Below are 21,585 nucleotides of genomic sequence, written 5' to 3'. Positions count from 1 at the left end.
CTCCCGGGTTCACGCCATTCTCCTGCCTCAGCCTCCCGAGTAGCTGGGACTACAGGCGCCGCCACCTTGCCCGGCTAGTTTTTTGTATTTTTAGTAGAGACGGGGTTTCACCGGGTTAGCCAGGATGGTCTCGACCTCCTGACCTCGTGATCCGCCCATCTCGGCCTCCCAAAGTGCTGGGATTACAGGCTTGAGCCACCGCGCCCGGCCGAAGATTTTTTTATTGCCACTGGAGATTTAAAGTTAAGTTGCCCTTATCTAAAGTTTTATATTTTATAGATAGTAAAGAGAAAACACAAATTTTCCTTCTGACATAAGGATAATCAAACTCCCAAGTGTTATCATTTCCAATGGCTTTTTAATTGATTGCTTTATGTTTTCTTATACATTCCTGGAAGCCAGCAATGCAGCTCAACAACCGTCTGTGACTGCACTTTCAGTATCATCAAGCCAGTCCACAAGGTCAACAGGTGGTCCACAACTTGGACAAGCCAATTGCTAGTTAGGGGGTGGTGATTTAGTGCCCCTTCTGTTCTGGGTGCTCTCATTTTAGGAGATGCTGGAGAATAGTGGATTCTGGTTTTAGCCATCCCTGCCATCTGGTCAGGTGGGACCTAGGCTGTGGCTTATCTGCCCAGTCTCAAGAGTATTGCTCCAGAGGAGAAAACAGATGGATGTGCAGAAGGAATACAGGTTTCCAATAATCTGGTATTTGCCACTGGTACCTGAGGGAGAACACTCCCCACGTGGCTGCCTCATGATAAAGTCCCTACAGTGTAGCCTGATCCCACTGTCCTTGCCACACATGAAGAACACCTGGCATTTTATAGCAAACCAGATATTCCCAGTCTCTCCACTGGCTCCTCCTGGGTGGGAGGGAATTGGGGTTAAAGGTTGGGTGGATCAAAGGGTGGCTGGCTGCAACTACGCAGTGAACAACTGGGGAACACAGCTCAGCAGTACATCATCAGTGGCTAGGAACTTTAACTCAGTGGTCAGAAACCTACTACGCACAGCGGCACATCACACGGTGGTAGGTGTGCAGGTGGCTGGGTTGAGTGAATTAACCAGATATCAGAATTAATGTTTGAGACATCTAATTGTGATGAGATACTAGCTCCTTGATTTCTTGAAGGAAACATTTAGGATCAGTCCTATTACAGAGGACAGTAACATCCCCCGCCTAAAACACAGGGGTGATGGAAGTTACCAATGTCAAAGACGGGACAGTGCAAGAAAGAAGAAAACGACAAAAGCCTTAGTCCATTGACACACTACTAAACAAGAGGTGTTCTTACGCACAGCATGTACTCAGGTGCAACAGCAGCAGAGGGCCTTCCCTGCTTCCTCTCTAATTGCTTTACGCCCAGTGCCATGTGTGGGCAGGGGACAGGCCTGACTTCAGCGACTGTAGGAGCCTGAGCAGGGTGGGGCCGTATAGTTGGGATGTAACAGAAATAAAACCAAAACCCCACAGATACATACAAAACCCCAGCCACAACCCAAACCAAATGAATAAGCCCTTCCAGTCACAAAAACACATCAGCTCATGCTTACCATCATGTAAGGGTCGTCTACGATCGGGTAAATGTAATCTGTGGTTTGAACCAAGGAAAGCCCACCGTGCCTCAAAGGAATGACACAAGTATCCATTCCAATGCCTGTGGAGATGGAAGTTATTAGCATCCAAAAATAAAACGGGAAAGCCATTTCATTTTATACCACCAGTACACTGAACAGGAAGAGCTCATAAGATACTTATGGAAACTGCAGGCTGCCAATGAAGCCATGTGTTTCCTATCAAGAAGCGTAACTGAAATAAACGTGAAACATATCCAGCTTAGGATGGAAAATACCAATGAAAATGTTACTCATCAAGACGCAACTCCAATATGGCACAGTTTTAAAACCTTAATGATGCCTTGAATAAAAATCTTTTTCACTGTATGATTTTTATTATTTTACTGTATTACTGTAGCATGTGACTGGTACCATATGCAATTTCTTTGAAGATGAGAATCCTATCAATGGAGCTGGGGTTATCTTAATTATAGTTATTTTAAGTACATCTTTAGCCATTATCATATTGACCCATCAGAAAATCTGTAAAATATTTTACACTGAAAATGCTATTACTACTTTTACATTCTAGTTAAAATTGAAAATGACACACACAGATTAAATGAAAAGGACAAATCCCAAAAGACAATTCAAATGAAATTTCCAATCAAGCATGTATATAAACACTCTGGCGTCTATGTCAGAGTAGTCAAGACTACCAGTAGTAGTCAAGATAAGCTACTCCTTGTCTTGGAGACAAGGCTGTACTCCTTTAAACATTACCTGTAACGCAGGCATTTTACAAACTCAGACTAGCATTCCCACCAAGAAAGCTGAACACAGTGAGCAGCCCTACACCCCTCAGAAGGACACTCTTCTGGCCTCTTCTGAGGACAGCTGTTCCTTGGTATCGTGGGGGACTGGTTCCAGGACTCCCACAGACACCAAAATCCACAGATGCTCAAAACCCCCTGATTTGAAATGTCCCAATATTTGCATATAACCTACGCACATCTTCTCACATACCTCCTGAAATCATCTCTAGATCACCTATGATACCTAATATGGTGTAAATGCAATGTAAATATTTGTTATACTGTATTGTTTAGGGAATAATGACAAGACCAAAAAAAAAAAAATTCTGTACATGTTCAGACACAACCATCCATTTTTTTTTTCCGCTGCATATTTTCAGTCTGTGGTTGGTTGAATCCCCGATGAGGATTCCACAGACACGGAGGGGGCCGCTGTACTTCTACTTTGCAGTCCAACAGCCAAAAGCAGGGAAAAAGCCAGAATTAGGACAAAAGGAAAAAATTATGTGCTTGAATCTACCCTATAAATTCAGAATTTCAAACAAGTATAAATCAAATTTGAATCGCACTAAAACGACCTTTAATACTCTGTGTAAGTGAAAGAGCCGGGAAGGACTGCCTCAGTCGGTCTCACCACAGCAGCAGACCTCACAGAGGCGGGTCATGGAGGCACCAGATCTTTCCTGCCGCAAAATGAAATCGCAGGCTGTGAAGACTGGCTGATTTTTTTTTTTGTGGGTTTTTTGACGATTGGCAGGTCTCGCTCTGTCGCCCAGCTGGGAGTGCAGTGGCCGGATTCTTAGCTCACAGCAAGCTTGCTGCCTTCCCGGGTTATTGCCAGTGTCTTCTGCCCTCACCTCCCAGTAGCGCTGGGATACAGGCGGCCGCCACCTCGCCCGGGCTAGTTTTTTTTGTATTTTTATAGAGGATGGGGGTTTCACCGTGTTAGCGCAGGATGGTGGATGGTCTTGATCTCCTGACCTCGAGATCCGCTTGTCTCGGACTCCCAAAGTGCTGGGATTACAGGCTTGAGCCACCACGCCCGGTGACTGGCTGATTTTTTATTACACTAGATGACAAAGCAGAAACTCTTGCTGGAAGACCTCGCTTAGGGAATGGAGAACTGAAGCTCAGAATGGAAAGTTTCAACCATTTCAGGCACTGGATCAGTTTTCATTTGTCAGAGGAGAATGTGTGCGATAATTCACGTAAACAGCCCCTGGGCACAACCTCTCAGAAATTCCTCTCACCACACTCTTTAGCACCTTTATATAGAAGTACCACTCTTTAACTCAATGGATTCTCCCTAAATGATAATTCCGACAACTGGTTATTCTGAGTATATTACTATTTACTTTGGAAAACAATAAGAGGCAGTTTTCTTTCAGACTTCCATTTAAACTGGAGGACTACTGAAAGAGACACTAAATCCTTGCTGAATGATAGCATTAAATGTTAATTTGAATAATCTTAAATTTCAATTAAATATATTTGATTTGTAAAGCACTTTATTTCTAAATTTAGCAAGTCCTTTGATCAGAGCAACTGGGGACTCTTGAGCACGACTCCAGGGCTGAAAAGCAGCTCCGTTATCCACGGTTTCTCTTTCACACCTGTGCCACCACAGTCTACTAGAATAGGGTCTAGCGCTGTCCAATGTGGTGTGGCACGCAGAGGGTTGGCTGCGTGCGCATCTGACAAACAAAGAGGTGCTGTAAGTATACAACAGATACCTTATTTTAAACACCTAGTACCAAAAACCAACACCTCATTATAATGTTTTATATACACATACTGAAAAGACATTTTTTCGGCCAGGCGCAGTGGCTCACGCCTGTAATGCCAGCACTATGGGAGGCCGAGGTGGGCAGATCATGAGGTCAGGAGATCGAGACCATGCTGGCTAACATGGTAAAACCCCGTCTCTACTAAAAATACAAAAAATTAGCCAGGTTTGGTGGCGGGCACCTGTAGTCCCAGCTACTCGGGAGGCTAAGGTGGGAGAATGGCCTGAACCCGAGAAGTGGAGCTTGCAGTGAGCCGAGATCGCACCACTGCACTCCAGCCTGGCCCACAGAGAGAGACTACATCTCAAAAAAAAAAAGAAAAGACATTTTATTTTTATATATTGTGTTAAATAACATAGATTATAATTAATTCCACCTGATTCTTGTTATCAGGTTTTTAAAAATATGACGACTATAAATTTGAAAATTACACATGTGGTTTGCATTGTATTTTTGGACAGCACTGGTCTATAGTGATTGGTTTAGAAATCACCAACCACATTTCAAGGAAGGAAGAGAGAAGGGGTGAGCCTGAGATGCCCACAGGCCTTGAAAAACTAGGGTTTCAAATGGCAAGAGAGAGGGACAGTCCAGAGGGAAGGTGACTGGGAACAGAGGCAAATGCCGCAGGGTCGGGAAAGCATTAAATACTAGACTGGGCAGTTTCGGTTTAATGACCAGGAGGCAATAGGCAATCCTGCTGGAAGGTTTTCAGCAATACTGACCTCCTCTAACAGAAAGACAACCCAAGGCACCATATCACTGCCACCCACCCCCACCCACCCGCACCATCCCGGCAACAGCAGCAATCATAACTTGATAGCTCTTAGGTACCAGGCAACAGATGTCTCAAGTTCTAAGGCACACTTCTTTTAACATTTCTTAGGATACATTTAGTAATTGTGTATACATTTAAAAGCTATTTTGGTTAACCCTTCAATTAACACCATTTCTGAAGCCAGATAACATGACATTCAATTAGAAAAAAGTTAAAAACATAAAGAGACTGGGCACGGGGGCTCACGCCTTTAATCCCAGCACTTTGGGAGGCCGAGGTGGGTGGATCACTTAGAGTCAGGAGTTCCAGAGCAACCTGGCCAACATGGTGAAACCCTATCTCTATTAAAAATACAAAAAAATTAGCTGGGTGTGATGGTGCGTGCCTGTAATTCCAGCTACTTGGAGGGAGGTTGAGGCATGAGAATCGTCTGAACCTTGGAGGCAGAGGTTGCAGTGAGCTGAGAGTGTACCACTGTACTCAAACCTGGGTGATGGAGTTAGACTCTGTCTCAAGAAAAAAAAAAAAGTTAAAAAAATATACAGCCGGGCGCAGTGGCTCACGCCTGTAATCCTAGCACTTTGGGAGGCTGAGGTGGGTGGATAATCTGAGCTCAGGAGTTTGAGACCAGCCTGGCCAACACGGTGAAACCCCATCTCTACTAAAAACACAAAAAAATTTAGCCAGGCGTGGTGGCATACGCCTGTAGTCCCAGCTACCTGGGAGGTGGAGGCAGGAGAACTGCTTGAACCCGGGAAGCGGAGGTTGCAGTGAGCCGAGATTGTGCCACTGCACTCCAGCCTGGGTGACAGAGTGAGACTTCATCTCAAAAAAAAAAAAAGGGACAAAAAAACCCACATACATACCACATATACGTGTGTACAGAGTGTATACACATACATGTATTATGCATGTAAGTACAGATACACATGGCACACCTACACACATTTTTGGTATAACAATGCAAAACAGTAATTTTTTTTTTGTTTTTTTGAGGCAAGGTCTCACTCTGTCACCCAGGCTGCAGTACAGTGGTGTGACCTCAGCTCACTGTAGCCTCCGCCTCCTGAGCTCAAGGGATTCTCCCAGCTCCTTGGGAGGCTGAGGTGGAACTACAGGCGCACAACAGCAGGCCCAGATAACTTTTGTATTTTTAGTAGAGACAGGTTTCGCCACGTTGCCCAGGCTGGTCTTGAACTCCTGACCTCAAGTGATCCACCCGCCTTGGCCTCCCAAAGCGCTGGGATTACAGGCATGAGCCACTGCACCCAACCCCAAACAGTAATTATTATTTTATAGATTAGGAAGCTGTGGCTCAGGAGGGCTGGGTGACATTCACGACGTAATATGAGTGACAGTAAGTGACTGTGCCAGAGGAAGTTATAAATAGTAATTCTTACTTTATCCCGTAATGTTTTAATTTCATTGGTTTTTGAGCATTAAGTATTAATAGCTTTTTTTCTTGACAGTTATCTAACAGCTTCCTCAGTATATTCTGATTTCTCGACAGATAAGCCAACATCAAATCAGCTAGCCCACGTGGTATTTCTCCAAAATTTGACCATCAGCTGGACGGCAGGAACTGTTTTCTTTTCTTTTTTTTGTTTTTTGAGACGGAGTCTCGCTCTGTCGCCCAGGCTGGAGTGCAGTGGCCGGTTCTCAGCTCACTGCAAGCTCCGCCTCCCGGGTTTACGCCATTCTCCTGCCTCAGCCTCCGAGTAGCTGGGACTATAGGCACCCACCACCTCGCCCGGCTAGTTTTTTGTATTTTTAGTAGAGACAGGGTTTCACCGTGTTAGCCAGGATGGTCTCGATCTCCTGACCTCGTGATCCGCCCGTCTCGGCTTCCCAAAGTGCTGGGATTACAGGCTTGAGCCACCGCGCCCGGCCGAGGAACTGTTTTCAAACTGAGCTCCTGAAAGTCCTGCAGGTCAGCAGGGACTGGGGTGTAACATTTCTTCCCTTCCAACCAGAGCAAGTCTGCTTTTATCTGCTTTCTCTGTCTGGGAGGAAAGGAGGCCCCAGGCTCATAACCAGTGAACTTTACAAAATAATATAGCCAAAAAGAAATGAAATGAAAACCTTGGCTGGGTGTGGTGGCTTACGCCTGTAATCCCAGCATTTTGGGAGGCTGAGGCAGGCGGATCCCCCGAGGTCAGGAGTTCGAGACCAGCCCAGCCAACACACTGAAACTCCATCTCTACTAAAAAGACAAAAATCAGCCAGGTGTGGTGGCGGGCCCCTATAATCCCAGCTACTCAGGAGGTTGAGGCAGGAGAATCGCTTGAACCCGGGAGGCGGAGGTTGCAGTGAGCCAAGATCGCGCCACTGCACTCCAGCCTGGGCGACAGAGCGAGACTCCATTTCAAAACAAAAGGAAGAAAACTGAGCAAGTCACACAGTAATTACAGAACATCCAAACCTCCAAAACTATGCGTCGAACACAAGTGATCACAGTCTTGTACCATGTACTTAATAAACTGCACAAGAAACATGAATAAACAATACCCCAGGAGCCCAGAATCTGTTTCTAAGCTCTGTGTTTGGGAAAAGTGAAATCACTCATGACATCAGGAATTTAACAAAGAAAAAGACATTGCCCTGGTTCCAGAAGACAAGCTGGGGTCAAGAACAGATCCATCCAGTCCTGGGTCTGGAGCAGTCCCACCTCCTCCCTACAACACAATTTTCACCCAATGCATCCTGCAGACAACCCCAATGCTCTCCTGACACAGTCACTGCCATCCAAGTACAGTAAAAAAAAGTTTTATTTATTAAAAAAGTTTTGTTACATTACAGTAAAAAAGTTTTAACTGTAATATAACAATCTCAATCGCATACTCCATAATTTAAAAACTGTCAAGAGTACCCCTCTTTATGCATTTCAAGTACTTTCTCTATATAAGTTACAAGAACTTATATAGTAACATAGTTATCATTGATTGCTCTTCTAATCCTTCTCACAAAAACTCAAAAAAAATAAAACGGGGGTACAATGTACACCATTTGGGTGATGGCCACACTAAAAGCCCAGTCTTCACCATTATGTAGTATATTCATGTAACAAAACTGCATGTGTATTCCCCGAATCTATAAAAGCAAAAAAAATTAATAAAAAATAAATAGGCAACATGGGAGGCGAGAAATCTGGTTTTTAACTCACTGATTGGATTGCAGACCTTCAAACAAACACTGGGTTACCTACCAAGCCTTGGCATAACGGCTCCCAGAAACTGCTCATCTTCTTGGAAGTGGTTCTCTTGTAAAGATTCCAGCAATTTTTGCAGGACATCTTGGGGCACTTTGCAGCCTGTGCCCTTCAGTTCAGTGAATCTGGTTAGCCGGAAGCTTTTGTCCAATTCGTAACTTTCCGGGTTAAAGGACTCCCGCGTAGACATGGTTCTTGGGCCCCGCTCTATCACAGCTCAGCCCCTCCCCTCCCTCTGCGCGTTGGCTGGGTTCTTTATGGATCCACCTGGGTGTCACCAAAACACAAAGATGCCATGAAAAGAATTCCCACGGGAACCTGCCAGCGAATCAAGTGAATACATGACAGGGAAAAGTAAATGTGACAAGGGCTGAAATCATCAAGACCACTTATATTCATCACAGCAGAGCATATGACAAAATAGATCTTTTCATAAAGGGACTATGTCAGCACAGACATCTACGCAAGACCTGACATCTGGACTGTGGTTTTAACTGTGGCCAGAGGGCCAGCCTGCAGGTTCACATGACACTACGCCACCTTGAACAGCAAGTCCCAAAGGTTCTTCTAGGACTCAGCATTAGAACAGCACCTCTGGGCACTTCATATGTCAACCTGGAAGCAATGTGGTTTAGAAAGCGGCAGTCCTCACTAAAGTGACTTTTCTGGAAAATCTTTGGTATCTTTTGCTTTATCATAAAGAAAAATGAAACGCTCAATACAAACTTGGCAGAAAAGGACATTAATGTAAATGCCCTGGACAAAATTCTTCACGATGTTAAATCCTAATTTTAGAAAAACACGTTTTCCCTCTGAGCCCAAAGAATATACAACAGAAGGCTGGGCGTGGTGGCTCATGCCTATAATCCCGGCACTTTGGGAGGTCAAGGTGGGTGGATCACTTCAAGTCAGGAGACCAGCCTGGGCAACATGGCGACACCCTGTCTCTACTAAAAGTACAAAAATTAGCCGAAGGTGGCGGTGCGCGCCTGTAATCCCAGCTACTTGGGAGGCTGAGGCAAGAGAAGCGCTTGAACCTGGGAAGCAGAGGTTGCCTTGAGCCGAGATCGAGCCACTGCACTCCAGCCTGGGCAACAGACTCCGTCTCAAAAAACAAACAAACAAACAAATAAAATATACAATGCAATCCAAAACTAATAGGAGTCCTCTACAAAGGGCACAACTTAAAAACTGCAATGGCACTTTTAACACAGCAAGGTCTGTTCTTCAGGAGAATGCTTGAAAAGTTCTCTGAAGTTTTCATGCAGTGCTATTTCCTAGAAAGCAAACATGTAGCCCAGCAAACTAGTACACACATCACTGACAAAATATGCTACTCCTCATTATCATTTCATTGCAGAACCTTAACAATAAATTAAGCCATACTAAATCACCAGCATTTCGGCCCTGTGTACCACCGTTAGGTTTCTGGAACAAGTACTCCTACGTTTTTTAACCTTTGGGGCTAAAGGAAAAAACAACATGTATTCCTCGAGTTTACAAACCTCCAGACAGATACTTTATTGGGACTAGAATTACAGACACCCCAAGTTTTAAGGTCAGTTTCCCCTATAAAATTTATGATTAAGAACATAACTCCCATTTATAGAGTTTTCCATCCCTTGGGACGCACATCGCTCATATAAATCTCAAGAAACCCGAGTTTGGGCAGTAATCCAAACCGTCTTCACAAAAACACGGTTTGAGATGAGTAATGATTTCGGTAGGAAACGTAACAACTGAACAGGACTCAGCCTTCCAACACGATCCCAAGAAGCCTCCCTGCCCAAAAAGAGCAGGCGCTGGCCGCCAAGTGACAGAGAACAGAATTTTGAAGCCATCTTAGAGTTGGGGGAAAGTTTGAATACCACTTTGACTTGGAAGGCGTTTCAACAAAAACAACAAAGTCCTTTCCTCAAAAAACACCTCGCATTTAACACAGCCTCACCCCTACCAGAAAAAAAAAAAAAGAGAAAGAAAGAAAAAATCCAAATCACGAGGCACCCAGTTATTTTCCTACCTCCCATCTATATTCCTCTCCCAGCTCCCAAAAGGTGGGGAGGAAAATTGTGGGGAGCTTCCTTTTAAAACACGATCTTCTCAGAGTTTTAAAGGGCGGGGGGGGGAGTTTAAAACCACCTTGTATCAGGAGGGGCTCAGATTTAAAATTAGAATGGTCCGAAGGACACAAATCAGGCCTCCACATCCTAATGAAAAAGGTACTAGATTCTTACATTTTGGAGGGTATGGGAAGAGAGGCCGTGCTGGGGGAAATGTGCAGTGATTTAAAGGCCACCAGGGGGATCCATGTTGCATTAATAAGTGGACAGTGTCGCCGCGACCGCCGCAGCCACATGTTTACGCCCTTTAAAACAATGCATGAAATTAAAGCAACGTTAGCCCTTTCCTTCCTGGCCAGCGAGTTTCCAGGTTGGTTTTTTTTTCCCTCTTCGCAACGAGCGGGCGGACCCGGGGAGCGGTGCAGCCGGGTGGCCCCAGCGCGCCTGCCCCGCCAGCCCCGGACCTACGCTCCCTGGCCGGCCGCACAATGGGGGCGCTCTCGCAGGACGCCCCTCGGAGCGGCCGGGGCGGGGAGCAGGGACCGGCGGGGAGCACCCTCGGCTCAGGCCCTCGCCGCCGCCTCGAAGGCCAGCAGGCCGGCGCGGGCCGGCCGGCGGGCGGAGGCGGGCAGCCTCGGGGCCTTGGCCGGCCATCCCTGTTCGGGACGCGGGAAGCGGGCGGAGGCGGCGTACGCGCGCGCGGCCCAGGAGGGCCGGGGAGGACGCCTGACGCACCCGCCCCGGGTCGAGCGGGGCCCGCGCGGTGAGAGGAGGCGGGGAGGCCGAGGCGCCCCGGGACCGCGCAGGGGCCGGCCGCTCCGCCGCGCGCAGCGGGCCGCCGCCGTCGCCGGCGCAAATGTCGGCGCCCGAAAAATAACCCGTCGTGGCCGCCCGCCGCCCTCCCTCCGCTCTCCCGCCCTCCCTCCCGGTCCTTCCCGACGGCCGCGCGGCGAAGCGGCGTCGGCGCGGGGCGGCGCTTCTTTTAAAGGCGGCCCCCAGCAAAGCCCGGCGCTGCCCCTCTCCCAGGGGCAAGGCTGCGGGGCCGGCGCGCGCGTCTCCCCGGCGGTCCCGGGCGCGCCGCGGGGGGATTTGGCAACGCCTGCCGCGGGCCTGGCGACCCGATTGCCCCTTAAGCGCTGCGCCTCCCCCCGCGCCGGCCGCCGCTACCGGCTGCGCTTTGCGCCCTCCGCCTCCTCGCCGAAAACGGGCCCGCGGGCTCCCACAATGCACCGGGCCGGTCGGCGGCCCCCCTTAGCGTCGCTGAATAAAAAGCCGCCCCGCGGCGGCGGCTGCGGGCGGGGGCGGCGGGCCGCGCGCCTGAGCGCCTGGGGGCTCGCCTGGCTCGGCGCGGCCCTGCGGGACGCCGGGCCGCCGCGCTCCCGCCGGCTGGGCGCGCGGGGTCCTTTAAGGCCGGCCACCTCCCTTTAAGAGGCGGCCCGGGCTGCTGGGTGGTGGCGTGCGGCCCGGGAAGGGGCGGGGCGCCGTGCAGGCCCGAGCGCGGCAATGATTGGTCTCGGGGGAGGGGTGGGGGGTTGCAAACCCGAGGAGCGGTGGCATCCGTTGCATGATGCAAAAAAGGATTGATTTCAAAAGTTGCGAGTTGCATTGGCAGCCGCCCTTGGCGCCCGGGCCACCTTTTTCCCAGGCCCCGCGGCAAGGGCCGCGAACGCTTCCGCCACCTGGCCGGGTTCGACCGCGCGGCGCTCTGCGGGGCGCTGTACCTGCTCCCCGATTGCGCAGCGGAGCGTCCTGGAAGACAATGGCCAAGGGAACAATTTGCACAGGAGGCTAGGAGCCCAGCAAAAGCCGCCTGGGCGCCAGGGAGAGGTTTTTTGAAAACAAACGGCGCGTTAGATGCTTGGGGACTCCCAACATCTGTCCTTCCTATTGTTTAGCTCGGCTCCGGAGTTCACGGGAGCCTCGTGAAATGTGGAGACGTCCTGCAAAGTTTCTTGAACACTTCATGTGCGTGGTAGGAAGTCTAGGAAAAAGGTTTACGGTTCCCCCGCTGGTCGCATTGTTTGTCCTGCACATGTTCGAGCGAACATGGCAGCCGCAATTCTGGATGTGTTCGTATTGGCATCGAGCGGGGAGCTTCACGTCGTGAAATAACTTTTTTCCGGGCTTTCGAGTTTCTAAAGCATTGCTGATGAAAATAAAGCAAATGCTTTCAGATATCGTTTAGGGCTTCCCTCTAAAACAGCAGTGTGCAGGAATGCCGATCCAACTTTTCCAGGGAGTAGGTCAGCATTTTCCAAATGTATTTGGGAGCAGAAATGTTTTGGGTCACTGGACCTTACTTTACGTGGCACGGCAGGTTGGCACGTTACGCAGATGCGCTTTTCGTTCTTAACATTTCCGCTTGCCAGTTGCTCCGGCTTTTAATCTTGGGCTGGATGCAGAAGTGATGCTACCTCGAAGACAGGCTGCTCCTGTCTTTGTGTCCATTCTTCATACCCTGCAGTAAGTTTGCAAAGAACGTGTTAGCCTGCATTCTTTTCTTTATTTTTATTTATTTATTTATTTTGAGACCGAGTCCCGCTCTGTCGCCAGGCTGGAGTGCAGTGGCGCGATCTCGGCTCACTGCAACCTCCGCCTGCGGGGTTCAAGTGATTCTCCTGCTTCAGCCTCCCCAGTAGCTGGGATTACAGGCGCCCACCGCTGGAGGATGGCTTCTCCCAGAGGGGAAGACAGGGTCACAGTTCTCATCAAGAGGGTATTATACTAGTCAAGCCCGGAGATGTACTTGAACTGAAAGCAAGGGGAATGCAGCCCAGGGAAAGGATTTGGTGTGATTTAGCTCGTAGGAAGGAGAGGAAGAAGGATAAGATGACCCCCAGGTTTCCAGTTTGCGGGGGTGAGGTGGGGGAGGGAATGAGGAGGGATGCTAATAATTGATCTAAGAACTGCTGAAAGGCAAACAAGTTTCGGGGTGAGTTCGGCTTTGGAAAGGTTAAATCTCAGGTCTGCCGGATGGTGTGGGGGTGGGGCTCAGAGTTGCAAATCTCAGGTCTGCCGGATATTCCAGACCAAAGTTAATAGGCAAACAGGTCCGGAATTTGGGGCTCAGAGATGCAAATCTGGGTGCCATCAGCATGTCAATGGTGTTCGAAGCCTCCGTAAGAGGTGAGATTAACCCCGGAGGGAGAGCTCAGGAAAAAAGTGAAAGAGACCTTGGACAGAAGTGAGAGACCTTGGACAGAGCTCGGCAGAACTGGGAAATCAAGTAGCTGGGCGGGACAGAGGCTGATCCCCGCTATGTCGGTGGGAGGCCACCATCCTCAGAACCGGCTCTTCCTCCCCGCCTCCACCCACCACGAGCTCACTGGGAAGCATTTCTCTGCCGCAAAGGCCGTAAGCCACAGATGCCTTACTTCATCCAGGGCCACACTACAGCCTTGGCCCAGATCATCTGGCAGAGTCATGCCTCCTTTTCTTTGCCAGTGATGAGAACTTCTTCCTTGGGTACTGCTTTGAGCTAGTCCTATGCTCCCCCCAACTCCCGGGCTCACCAGAACCCCATTCTAGGGAGCCATCCCCGTTTTATTCTCAGGCTCTGCTGGTTCCGTCCGAGAGATGGTTCTCCAGGGTTGCAATGCCTGACGGGCTTATTAAAAATACCAGTTTACCGCTGAGCAGGGTAGCTCATGCCTGTAACCCCAGGACTTTGGGAGGCCAGGGCAGGAGGATCACTTGAGGCCAGGAGGTTGAGACCAGCCTGGGCAACATAATGAAACCGCGTCTCTACAGAAAATTTTAAAAGTAGCCACGTGTGATGGCACCTGCCTATAGTTCTAACTACCTGAGAGGCCGAGGTAGATCATTTTGAACCCAGTAGTTCAAGGCTACATTGAGCTGTGATCACACCACTACACTCTAGCCTGAGTAACATACAAGACCCTGTCTCAAACAAAACAGAGCAAAACAAAAAGAACTAATTTACCAGTCTCACTCGAAAGATTACAGCTAGCAGATACAATGGGTTGAATTTTGTCCCTCACGAAAGGTGTGTTGAAACCCTGACTGCCCCCCATACCTGTGAATGTGGCCTTACTTGGAAATAAAATATTTGCAGATTTAATCAAGGTAAGATGAAATCATACTCAATTGTGATATGCCGTAAATCCTACGGCTCATGTTCTTAGAAGAAAAGGAATATTTGGGCTAGGCAAGGTGGCTTACGCCTGTAATCTCAGCACTTTGTGGGGCCAAGGTGGGCAGATCACTTGAGGCCAGGAGTTTGAGACCAGCTTGGCCAACATGGTGAAACAAAAATTAGCTGGGCGTGGCGGCACACGCCTGTAATCCCAGTTTCTCAAGAGGCTGAGGCAGGAGAATCGCTTGAACCCAGGAGGCGGAGGTTGCAGTGAGCTGGGATCATGCCACTGCACTCCAGCCTGGGTTACAGAGCAAGATGTCTCAAAAAAAAAAAAGAAAAGAAAAGAAAAGAAAAGAAAAGAAAAGAAAAGAAAAGAAAAGAAAAAAAGAAAGAAAAGAAAAGGAAGATTTGGAGACAGCGACACAGAAGAGACCCAGGGAAGATGGCCATGCATGTGAAGACCGAGACAGGTTGGAGCAGTGCAGCTGCAAGCTACAGCAGAGGTTGCTGTCAGCACCAGAAGCTGGGAGAGGCAAGGAGGAATTCTTCCCTAGAGCCTTCGGAGGGAGCGTAGCCCTGCTGACACCTTGGCTTCCCACTAACAGCCTCCAGAATTTAAACTCCCCAGCTTGCGGTCCTTTGTTATGGCAGCCGTAGGAAAAGACCAGCAGGTCGGAGGTGTATGTGGTAGGGAAGGGATGCTAAGAATCCTCATTTTTCCAGGCTCCCTGGCTGATTCTGATGCTTTTGAAGAACACTGACCTAAGAATTCCACTTCCTCTGAAACCCAGAGGGACTAAAGGCTGCCTGTTCTGTACCCCACATGCTGCTCACCCCAAAGCAGCAAAGCAGCTCCAGTGACATCACCTTCCTGTCACCTGCCCTTCTCATTCAGGGCTCATGCCGTCCAGCACTGCCACCGTCTGCTGCCAGAAGTGTCACTCCCCTGTATGGTTTGAATCATGCCCATTCAAAAGTGGCCCCTGCTCTGTCATCCCGGGGGATGGAGAGGGTCCATTCTCAGGAATGGCACGTGCTAGATGATGGATGTGAAAATCTGATGACCTTGACCTTAACTCCACTTTAGACACCCATTCTCATGGCCGTGCTGTGAACCTTCTCTACCCTCGAAATCTTTCATTTTTGATTCGTTTAGAGATGAGCTCTCGTTATGTTGCCCAAGCTGGTCTCAAACCTCTGGGTTCAAGCAATCCTCCCACATCAGCCTCCTGAGTAGCTGGGATTACTACCATGCTTAGCTAACCCTGAAAATCTTAAACACCAACACCTTCTCCCCCTTCCCTGAGTCCTCTCCTTTCTTTACATCTGACACCCACACTCTAACTTCATGAGGGCTGCCAGTCTCCTGAAGTGGTTCATTTTCATTCTGTTCAGCTTGGACCCCCTGAGGTTAGTTCTGCAGCCTCATCTCCCCTCAACCCTCTTCATTGACCATTTTCACCCCCGAATGTCCAAACTTAAGCCCCTCTACCTGCCTTCCTTGTCCTTCCACTGGGCTGGAGAAAACTCAGAACTTAGACATCCTGCCATGATGAGCATGTCATTCCCCAGTGCCAGCCGGTCTTCTTCTGACAGCTCAAAAATCCTTGAGTATGTTATTCCTGATGTTCATTATTCTCCCCAAGGGCTGGTTCACACTTTGCTGCCTTCGAGAGCAGATGCACCTTACAGAAAAAATTCATGTCCTCAGAGGAAACCCTGTAATTCCCGCACCTTTCCCTGGCCCTACTATACTCCTCTGACCTCCAGGGTCAGTGTCTCAGAGACAGGACTGCCCTCTGTCTGTTCCAGGCTGGTCCCTGCCTGTACCCTGACTTCCACCTCTCCAACAATAGCTAACCTTTGTTGAGGATTCACTACATACCCCACTGCACAGTGTTTTAAAGCATTGACTCAGAATTCTCCCCATTCTGAGGTAGGTACTACTATATGTTTTCCTTTCATGGAGATGGGAACCAGGATTCGGGCTAAATAAGTAATTTATCCAAGGTCACTGTCTTAGTTTGGGCTCCCCCAAAGTAGACCTGGAGACAAGGATTAGGGAGAAGGAAGTTAGTTAACTTAGGAGGTGATCCTAGGAAACATAAGGAGGAAACGGAAGGGAGAAAGCCGGAAGGAATGTTAAAGAGTGGCTTACTGCCGCGGTCACCTGGGACTCCGCCCTGTTGAGGCTGATCTGAGAAACGGTATGGAACACCCCCTGGGGCAGGCAGACGAATGACACACTCCAGTATGCCTATGTCCCAATCCCCAGAGCCTGTGACTATGTTATGTTACAAGGCAAAGAGGAATTTCAGTTGCAGATGGAATTGAATGCACTGATCAGAGCCAAGTGTTGTAGCTCATGCCTCTACTCCCTGCTACTCAGGAGGCTGAGGCTGGCAGATTATTTGAGCCCAGGAATTCAAGGACGCAGTGAGGTATGATTGCACCACTGCACTCCAGCCTGGGTGACAGAGACGCTGTCTCTTAAAATAATTAAAGAAAAATTTGCTCATCATTTGAGCTTAAAATAGGGTGGTTATCTTAGATAATCTAGGTGGATCCAAGGTAATCACAAGCCTTCTGAAAAGCAGAAGAGGGAATAGAGAGACGGAGAGATGGGAGCGTGAGAAGGAATTAGGCTGACATTGCTGGCTTTGAAGATGGAGGAAGGGGCCACAAACTGAGGAAAACAGGTGCTGCCTAGAATATTGAAAAGACAAGGAAGCAGGTTCTCCTCTAAAGCCTCTAGAAGAGAGTACATCTAGCTGATACCTTGATCTTAGCTTAAGAGATCCATGTCAGACTTCTGGTGCACAGAACTTCAGATCATAATTCAAGCTGTTACAGGAAAGGGGCTGTGATCCAGACCCCNAAAAAAAAAAAAGAAAAGAAAAGAAAAGAAAAGAAAAGAAAAGAAAAGAAAAGAAAAGAAAAAAAGAAAGAAAAGAAAAGGAAGATTTGGAGACAGCGACACAGAAGAGACCCAGGGAAGATGGCCATGCATGTGAAGACCGAGACAGGTTGGAGCAGTGCAGCTGCAAGCTACAGCAGAGGTTGCTGTCAGCACCAGAAGCTGGGAGAGGCAAGGAGGAATTCTTCCCTAGAGCCTTCGGAGGGAGCGTAGCCCTGCTGACACCTTGGCTTCCCACTAACAGCCTCCAGGATTTAAACTCCCCAGCTTGCGGTCCTTTGTTATGGCAGCCGTAGGAAAAGACCAGCAGGTCGGAGGTGTATGTGGTAGGGAAGGGATGCTAAGAATCCTCATTTTCCAGGCTCCCTGGCTGATTCTGATGCTTTTGAAGAACACTGACCTAAGAATTCCACTTCCTCTGAAACCCAGAGGGACTAAAGGCTGCCTGTTCTGTACCCCACATGCTGCTCACCCCAAAGCAGCAAAGCAGCTCCAGTGACATCACCTTCCTGTCACCTGCCCTTCTCATTCAGGGCTCATGCCGTCCAGCACTGCCACCGTCTGCTGCCAGAAGTGTCACTCCCCTGTATGGTTTGAATCATGCCCATTCAAAAGTGGCCCCTGCTCTGTCATCCCGGGGATGGAGAGGGTCCATTCTCAGGAATGGCACGTGCTAGATGATGGATGTGAAAATCTGATGACCTTGACCTTAACTCCACTTTAGACACCCATTCTCATGGCCGTGCTGTGAACCTTCTCTACCCTCGAAATCTTTCATTTTGATTCGTTTAGAGATGAGCTCTCGTTATGTTGCCCAAGCTGGTCTCAAACCTCTGGGTTCAAGCAATCCTCCCACCTCAGCCTCCTGAGTAGCTGGGATTACTACCATGCTTAGCTAACCCTGAAAATCTTAAACACCAACACCTTCTCCCCTTCCCTGAGTCCTCTCCTTTCTTTACATCTGACACCCACACTCTAACTTCATGAGGGCTGCCAGTCTCCTGAAGTGGTTCATTTTCATTCTGTTCAGCTTGGACCCCTGAGGTTAGTTCTGCAGCCTCATCTCCCCTCAACCCTCTTCATTGACCATTTTCACCCCGAATGTCCAAACTTAAGCCCCTCTACCTGCCTTCCTTGTCCTTCCACTGGGCTGGAGAAAACTCAGAACTTAGACATCCTGCCATGATGAGCATGTCATTCCCCAGTGCCAGCCGGTCTTCTTCTGACAGCTCAAAATCCTTGAGTATGTTATTCCTGATGTTCATTATTCTCCCCAAGGGCTGGTTCACACTTTGCTGCCTTCGAGAGCAGATGCACCTTACAGAAAAAATTCATGTCCTCAGAGGAAACCCTGTAATTCCCGCACCTTTCCCTGGCCCTACTATACTCCTCTGACCTCCAGGGTCAGTGTCTCAGAGAGAGGACTGCCCTCTGTCTGTTCCAGGCTGGTCCCTGCCTGTACCCTGACTTCCACCTCTCCAGCAATAGCTAACCTTTGTTGAGGATTCACTACATAGCCCACTGCACAGTGTTTTAAAGCATTGACTCAGAATTCTCCCCATTCTGAGGTAGGTACTACTATATGTTTTCCTTTCATGGAGATGGGAACCAGGATTCGGGCTAAATAAGTAATTTATCCAAGGTCACTGTCTTAGTTTGGGCTCCCCAAAGTAGACCTGGAGACAAGGATTAGGGAGAAGGAAGTTAGTTAACTTAGGAGGTGATCCTAGGAAACATAAGGAGGAAACGGAAGGGAGAAAGCCGGAAGGAATGTTAAAGAGTGGCTTACTGCCGCGGTCACCTGGGACTCCGCCTTGTTGAGGCTGATCTGAGAAACGGTATGGAACACCCCTGGGGCAGGCAGACGAATGACACACTCCAGTATGCCTATGTCCCAATCCCCAGAGCCTGTGACTATGTTATGTTACAAGGCAAAGAGGAATTTCAGTTGCAGATGGAATTGAATGCACTGATCAGAGCCAAGTGTTGTAGCTCATGCCTCTACTCCCTGCTACTCAGGAGGCTGAGGCTGGCAGATTATTTGAGCCCAGGAATTCAAGGACGCAGTGAGGTATGATTGCACCACTGCACTCCAGCCTGGGTGACAGAGACGCTGTCTCTTAAAATAATTAAAGAAAATTTGCTCATCATTTGAGCTTAAAATAGGGTGGTTATCTTAGATAATCTAGGTGGATCCAAGGTAATCACAAGCCTTCTGAAAAGCAGAAGAGGGAATAGAGAGACGGAGAGATGGGAGCGTGAGAAGGAATTAGGCTGACATTGCTGGCTTTGAAGATGGAGGAAGGGGCCACAAACTGAGGAAAACAGGTGCTGCCTAGAATATTGAAAAGACAAGGAAGCAGGTTCTCCTCTAAAGCCTCTAGAAGAGAGTACATCTAGCTGATACCTTGATCTTAGCTTAAGAGATCCATGTCAGACTTCTGGTGCACAGAACTTCAGATCATAATTCAAGCTGTTACAGGAAAGGGGCTGTGATCCAGACCCCAAGAGAGGAATCTTGGATCTCACAGAAGAAATAATTCAGGGTGAGCCGGCGCGGTGGCACGCGCCTATAATCCCATCACTTTGGGAGGCCAAGGCGAGTGGATCACCTGAGGTCGGGAGTTCAAGACCAGCCTGACCAACATGGTGAATTCCTCTACTGAAAATACAAAAATTAGCCAGGTGTAGTGGCGGGTGCCTGTAATCCCAGTACTCGGGAGGCTGAGGGAGGAGAATCGCTTGAATCCAGGAGGCGGAGCTTGCAGTGAGCTGAGATCTGGCCATTGCACTCCAGCCTGGGTGACAGAGCGAGACTCCATCTCAAAAAAAAAAAGAAAGAAAGAAAGAAAGAATCAATTCAGGGCAAGTCCACAGTGCAAAGCAAAAGAGCAAAAGCAAGTTTATTTTATTTTATTTATGTATTTTTTCAAAACGAGTTTATTAAGAGAGTAAAGGAGTAGAAGAATGGCTACTCCATACACAGAACAGACTTAGGGGCTGCTGGTTGCCCATTTTTATGGTTCTTTCTGGATGATATGCTAAACAAGTGGTGGATTATTCATGTCTCCCTTTTCAGACCATATAGGGTAACTTCCTGTATTGCCGTGACATTTGTAAACTGTCATGGCGCAGGTGGGAGTGTAGCAGTGAGGACAACCAGAGGTCACTCTCGTTACCATCTTGGTTTTGGTGGATTTGGGCTGGCTTCTCTATTGCAACCTGTTTTATCAGCAAGATCTTTATGGCCTGTATCTTGTGCTGACCTCCTATCTCATCCTGTGACTTTGAATGCCTTAACCATCTGGGAATGCAGCCCACTAGGTCTTAGCCTCATTTTACCCAGCTCCCATTCAAGATGGAGTTGATCAGGTTCAAATGTCTCTGACAAAGCCACAACGTTTGTGATCATTTGTCACAACAGCAATAGCAACAAATCTGTCCCCTTAAACTCATGCTACTGGCAGGAAAAGAAGCCATGGCTTTATCCACTGACTCCTGTCCTTTGGTGGTTAAGGGTTGTCCCTGGATGTTAACTCCCCAGAACTCCCTGCATATCCTCTCACTGGACTGGACAGGACTTAGAACTACAGGGCCAGCAGAGCTGCCCTGGAGTGCTGGGCAGGCAGGTGATTGAGGTGGGATACTGTCAGTGGGCTGGCCCCTGCAGCTTCGGGTAAGGTCAGTGAGTCAGATGTCAATGGCGCAGGCAGGGCTACCACATTTCCCAGCTGTAAGTAGTAAAGCCAGGATTTGAGCTTGGGCTACGTCTGGAGCCCATGCACCCAGCCTCCAGCATTCGCTATTCCCACTCTTCCACTTGAAATTTTCAGGCAGGGCGCAGTGGCTCACGCCTGTAATCCCAGCACTTTGGGAGGCTGAGGCAGGTGGATCACCTGAGGTCAGGAGTTCAAGACCAGCCTGGTCAACATGGCAAAACCCCGTCTCTACTAAAAATACAAAAAAAAAAATAAGCTGGGTGTGGTGGCAGGTGCCTGTAATCCCAGCTACTCGGGAGGCTGAGACAGGACAATCACTTGAACCCAGGAGGTGGAGGTAGCAGTGAGTCGAGATCATGCCAGTGCACTCCAGCCTAGGTGACAGAGTGAGACTCCATCAAAAAAAAAAAGAAAAAAAATTAGCCAGGCTGGTGGGCACCTATAATCCCAGCTACTGGCGAGGCTGAGGCAAGAGAATTCTTGAACCTGGGAGGCGGAGGCTGCAATGAACCAAGATCACGCCAATCCACTCCAGCTGGGGTGACAGAGCAAGACTCCATCTCAAACACACACACGCACGCACGCACACACACACACGCACACACAATTAAAATTTTTATCATCTATTTCTTTTACTTCTTT

The 21,585-nt window shown here is 48.6% G+C and overlaps 1 protein-coding gene across 1 annotated transcript in view; it reads right to left on the bottom strand.

The window, feature by feature from the left end:
- SEPHS1 (selenophosphate synthetase 1) overlaps positions 1 to 9,106 on the bottom strand; it is a 28,741-nt gene extending 19,635 nt beyond the window's left edge. Inside the window, exons 1-2 of the mRNA XM_017874639.1 lie at positions 8,146 to 9,106; positions 1,558 to 1,661 (exon numbers count right to left, since the gene is read on the bottom strand). Coding sequence (XP_017730128.1) covers positions 1,558 to 1,661; positions 8,146 to 8,338 — 297 coding nt within the window. The 5' untranslated portion in view covers positions 8,339 to 9,106. The remainder of the gene's footprint in view (positions 1 to 1,557; positions 1,662 to 8,145) is intronic.
- Positions 9,107 to 21,585: the final 12,479 nt, after the last annotated feature.

This window comes from Rhinopithecus bieti, unplaced genomic scaffold, assembly GCF_001698545.2.
Source record: "Rhinopithecus bieti isolate Rb0 unplaced genomic scaffold, ASM169854v2 scaffold_1012, whole genome shotgun sequence".
Classification (NCBI taxonomy): domain Eukaryota; kingdom Metazoa; phylum Chordata; class Mammalia; order Primates; family Cercopithecidae; genus Rhinopithecus; species Rhinopithecus bieti.
The sequence above is the reverse complement of the archived record's forward strand: the minus strand, read 5'-3'. Positions and strand labels throughout refer to the sequence as shown.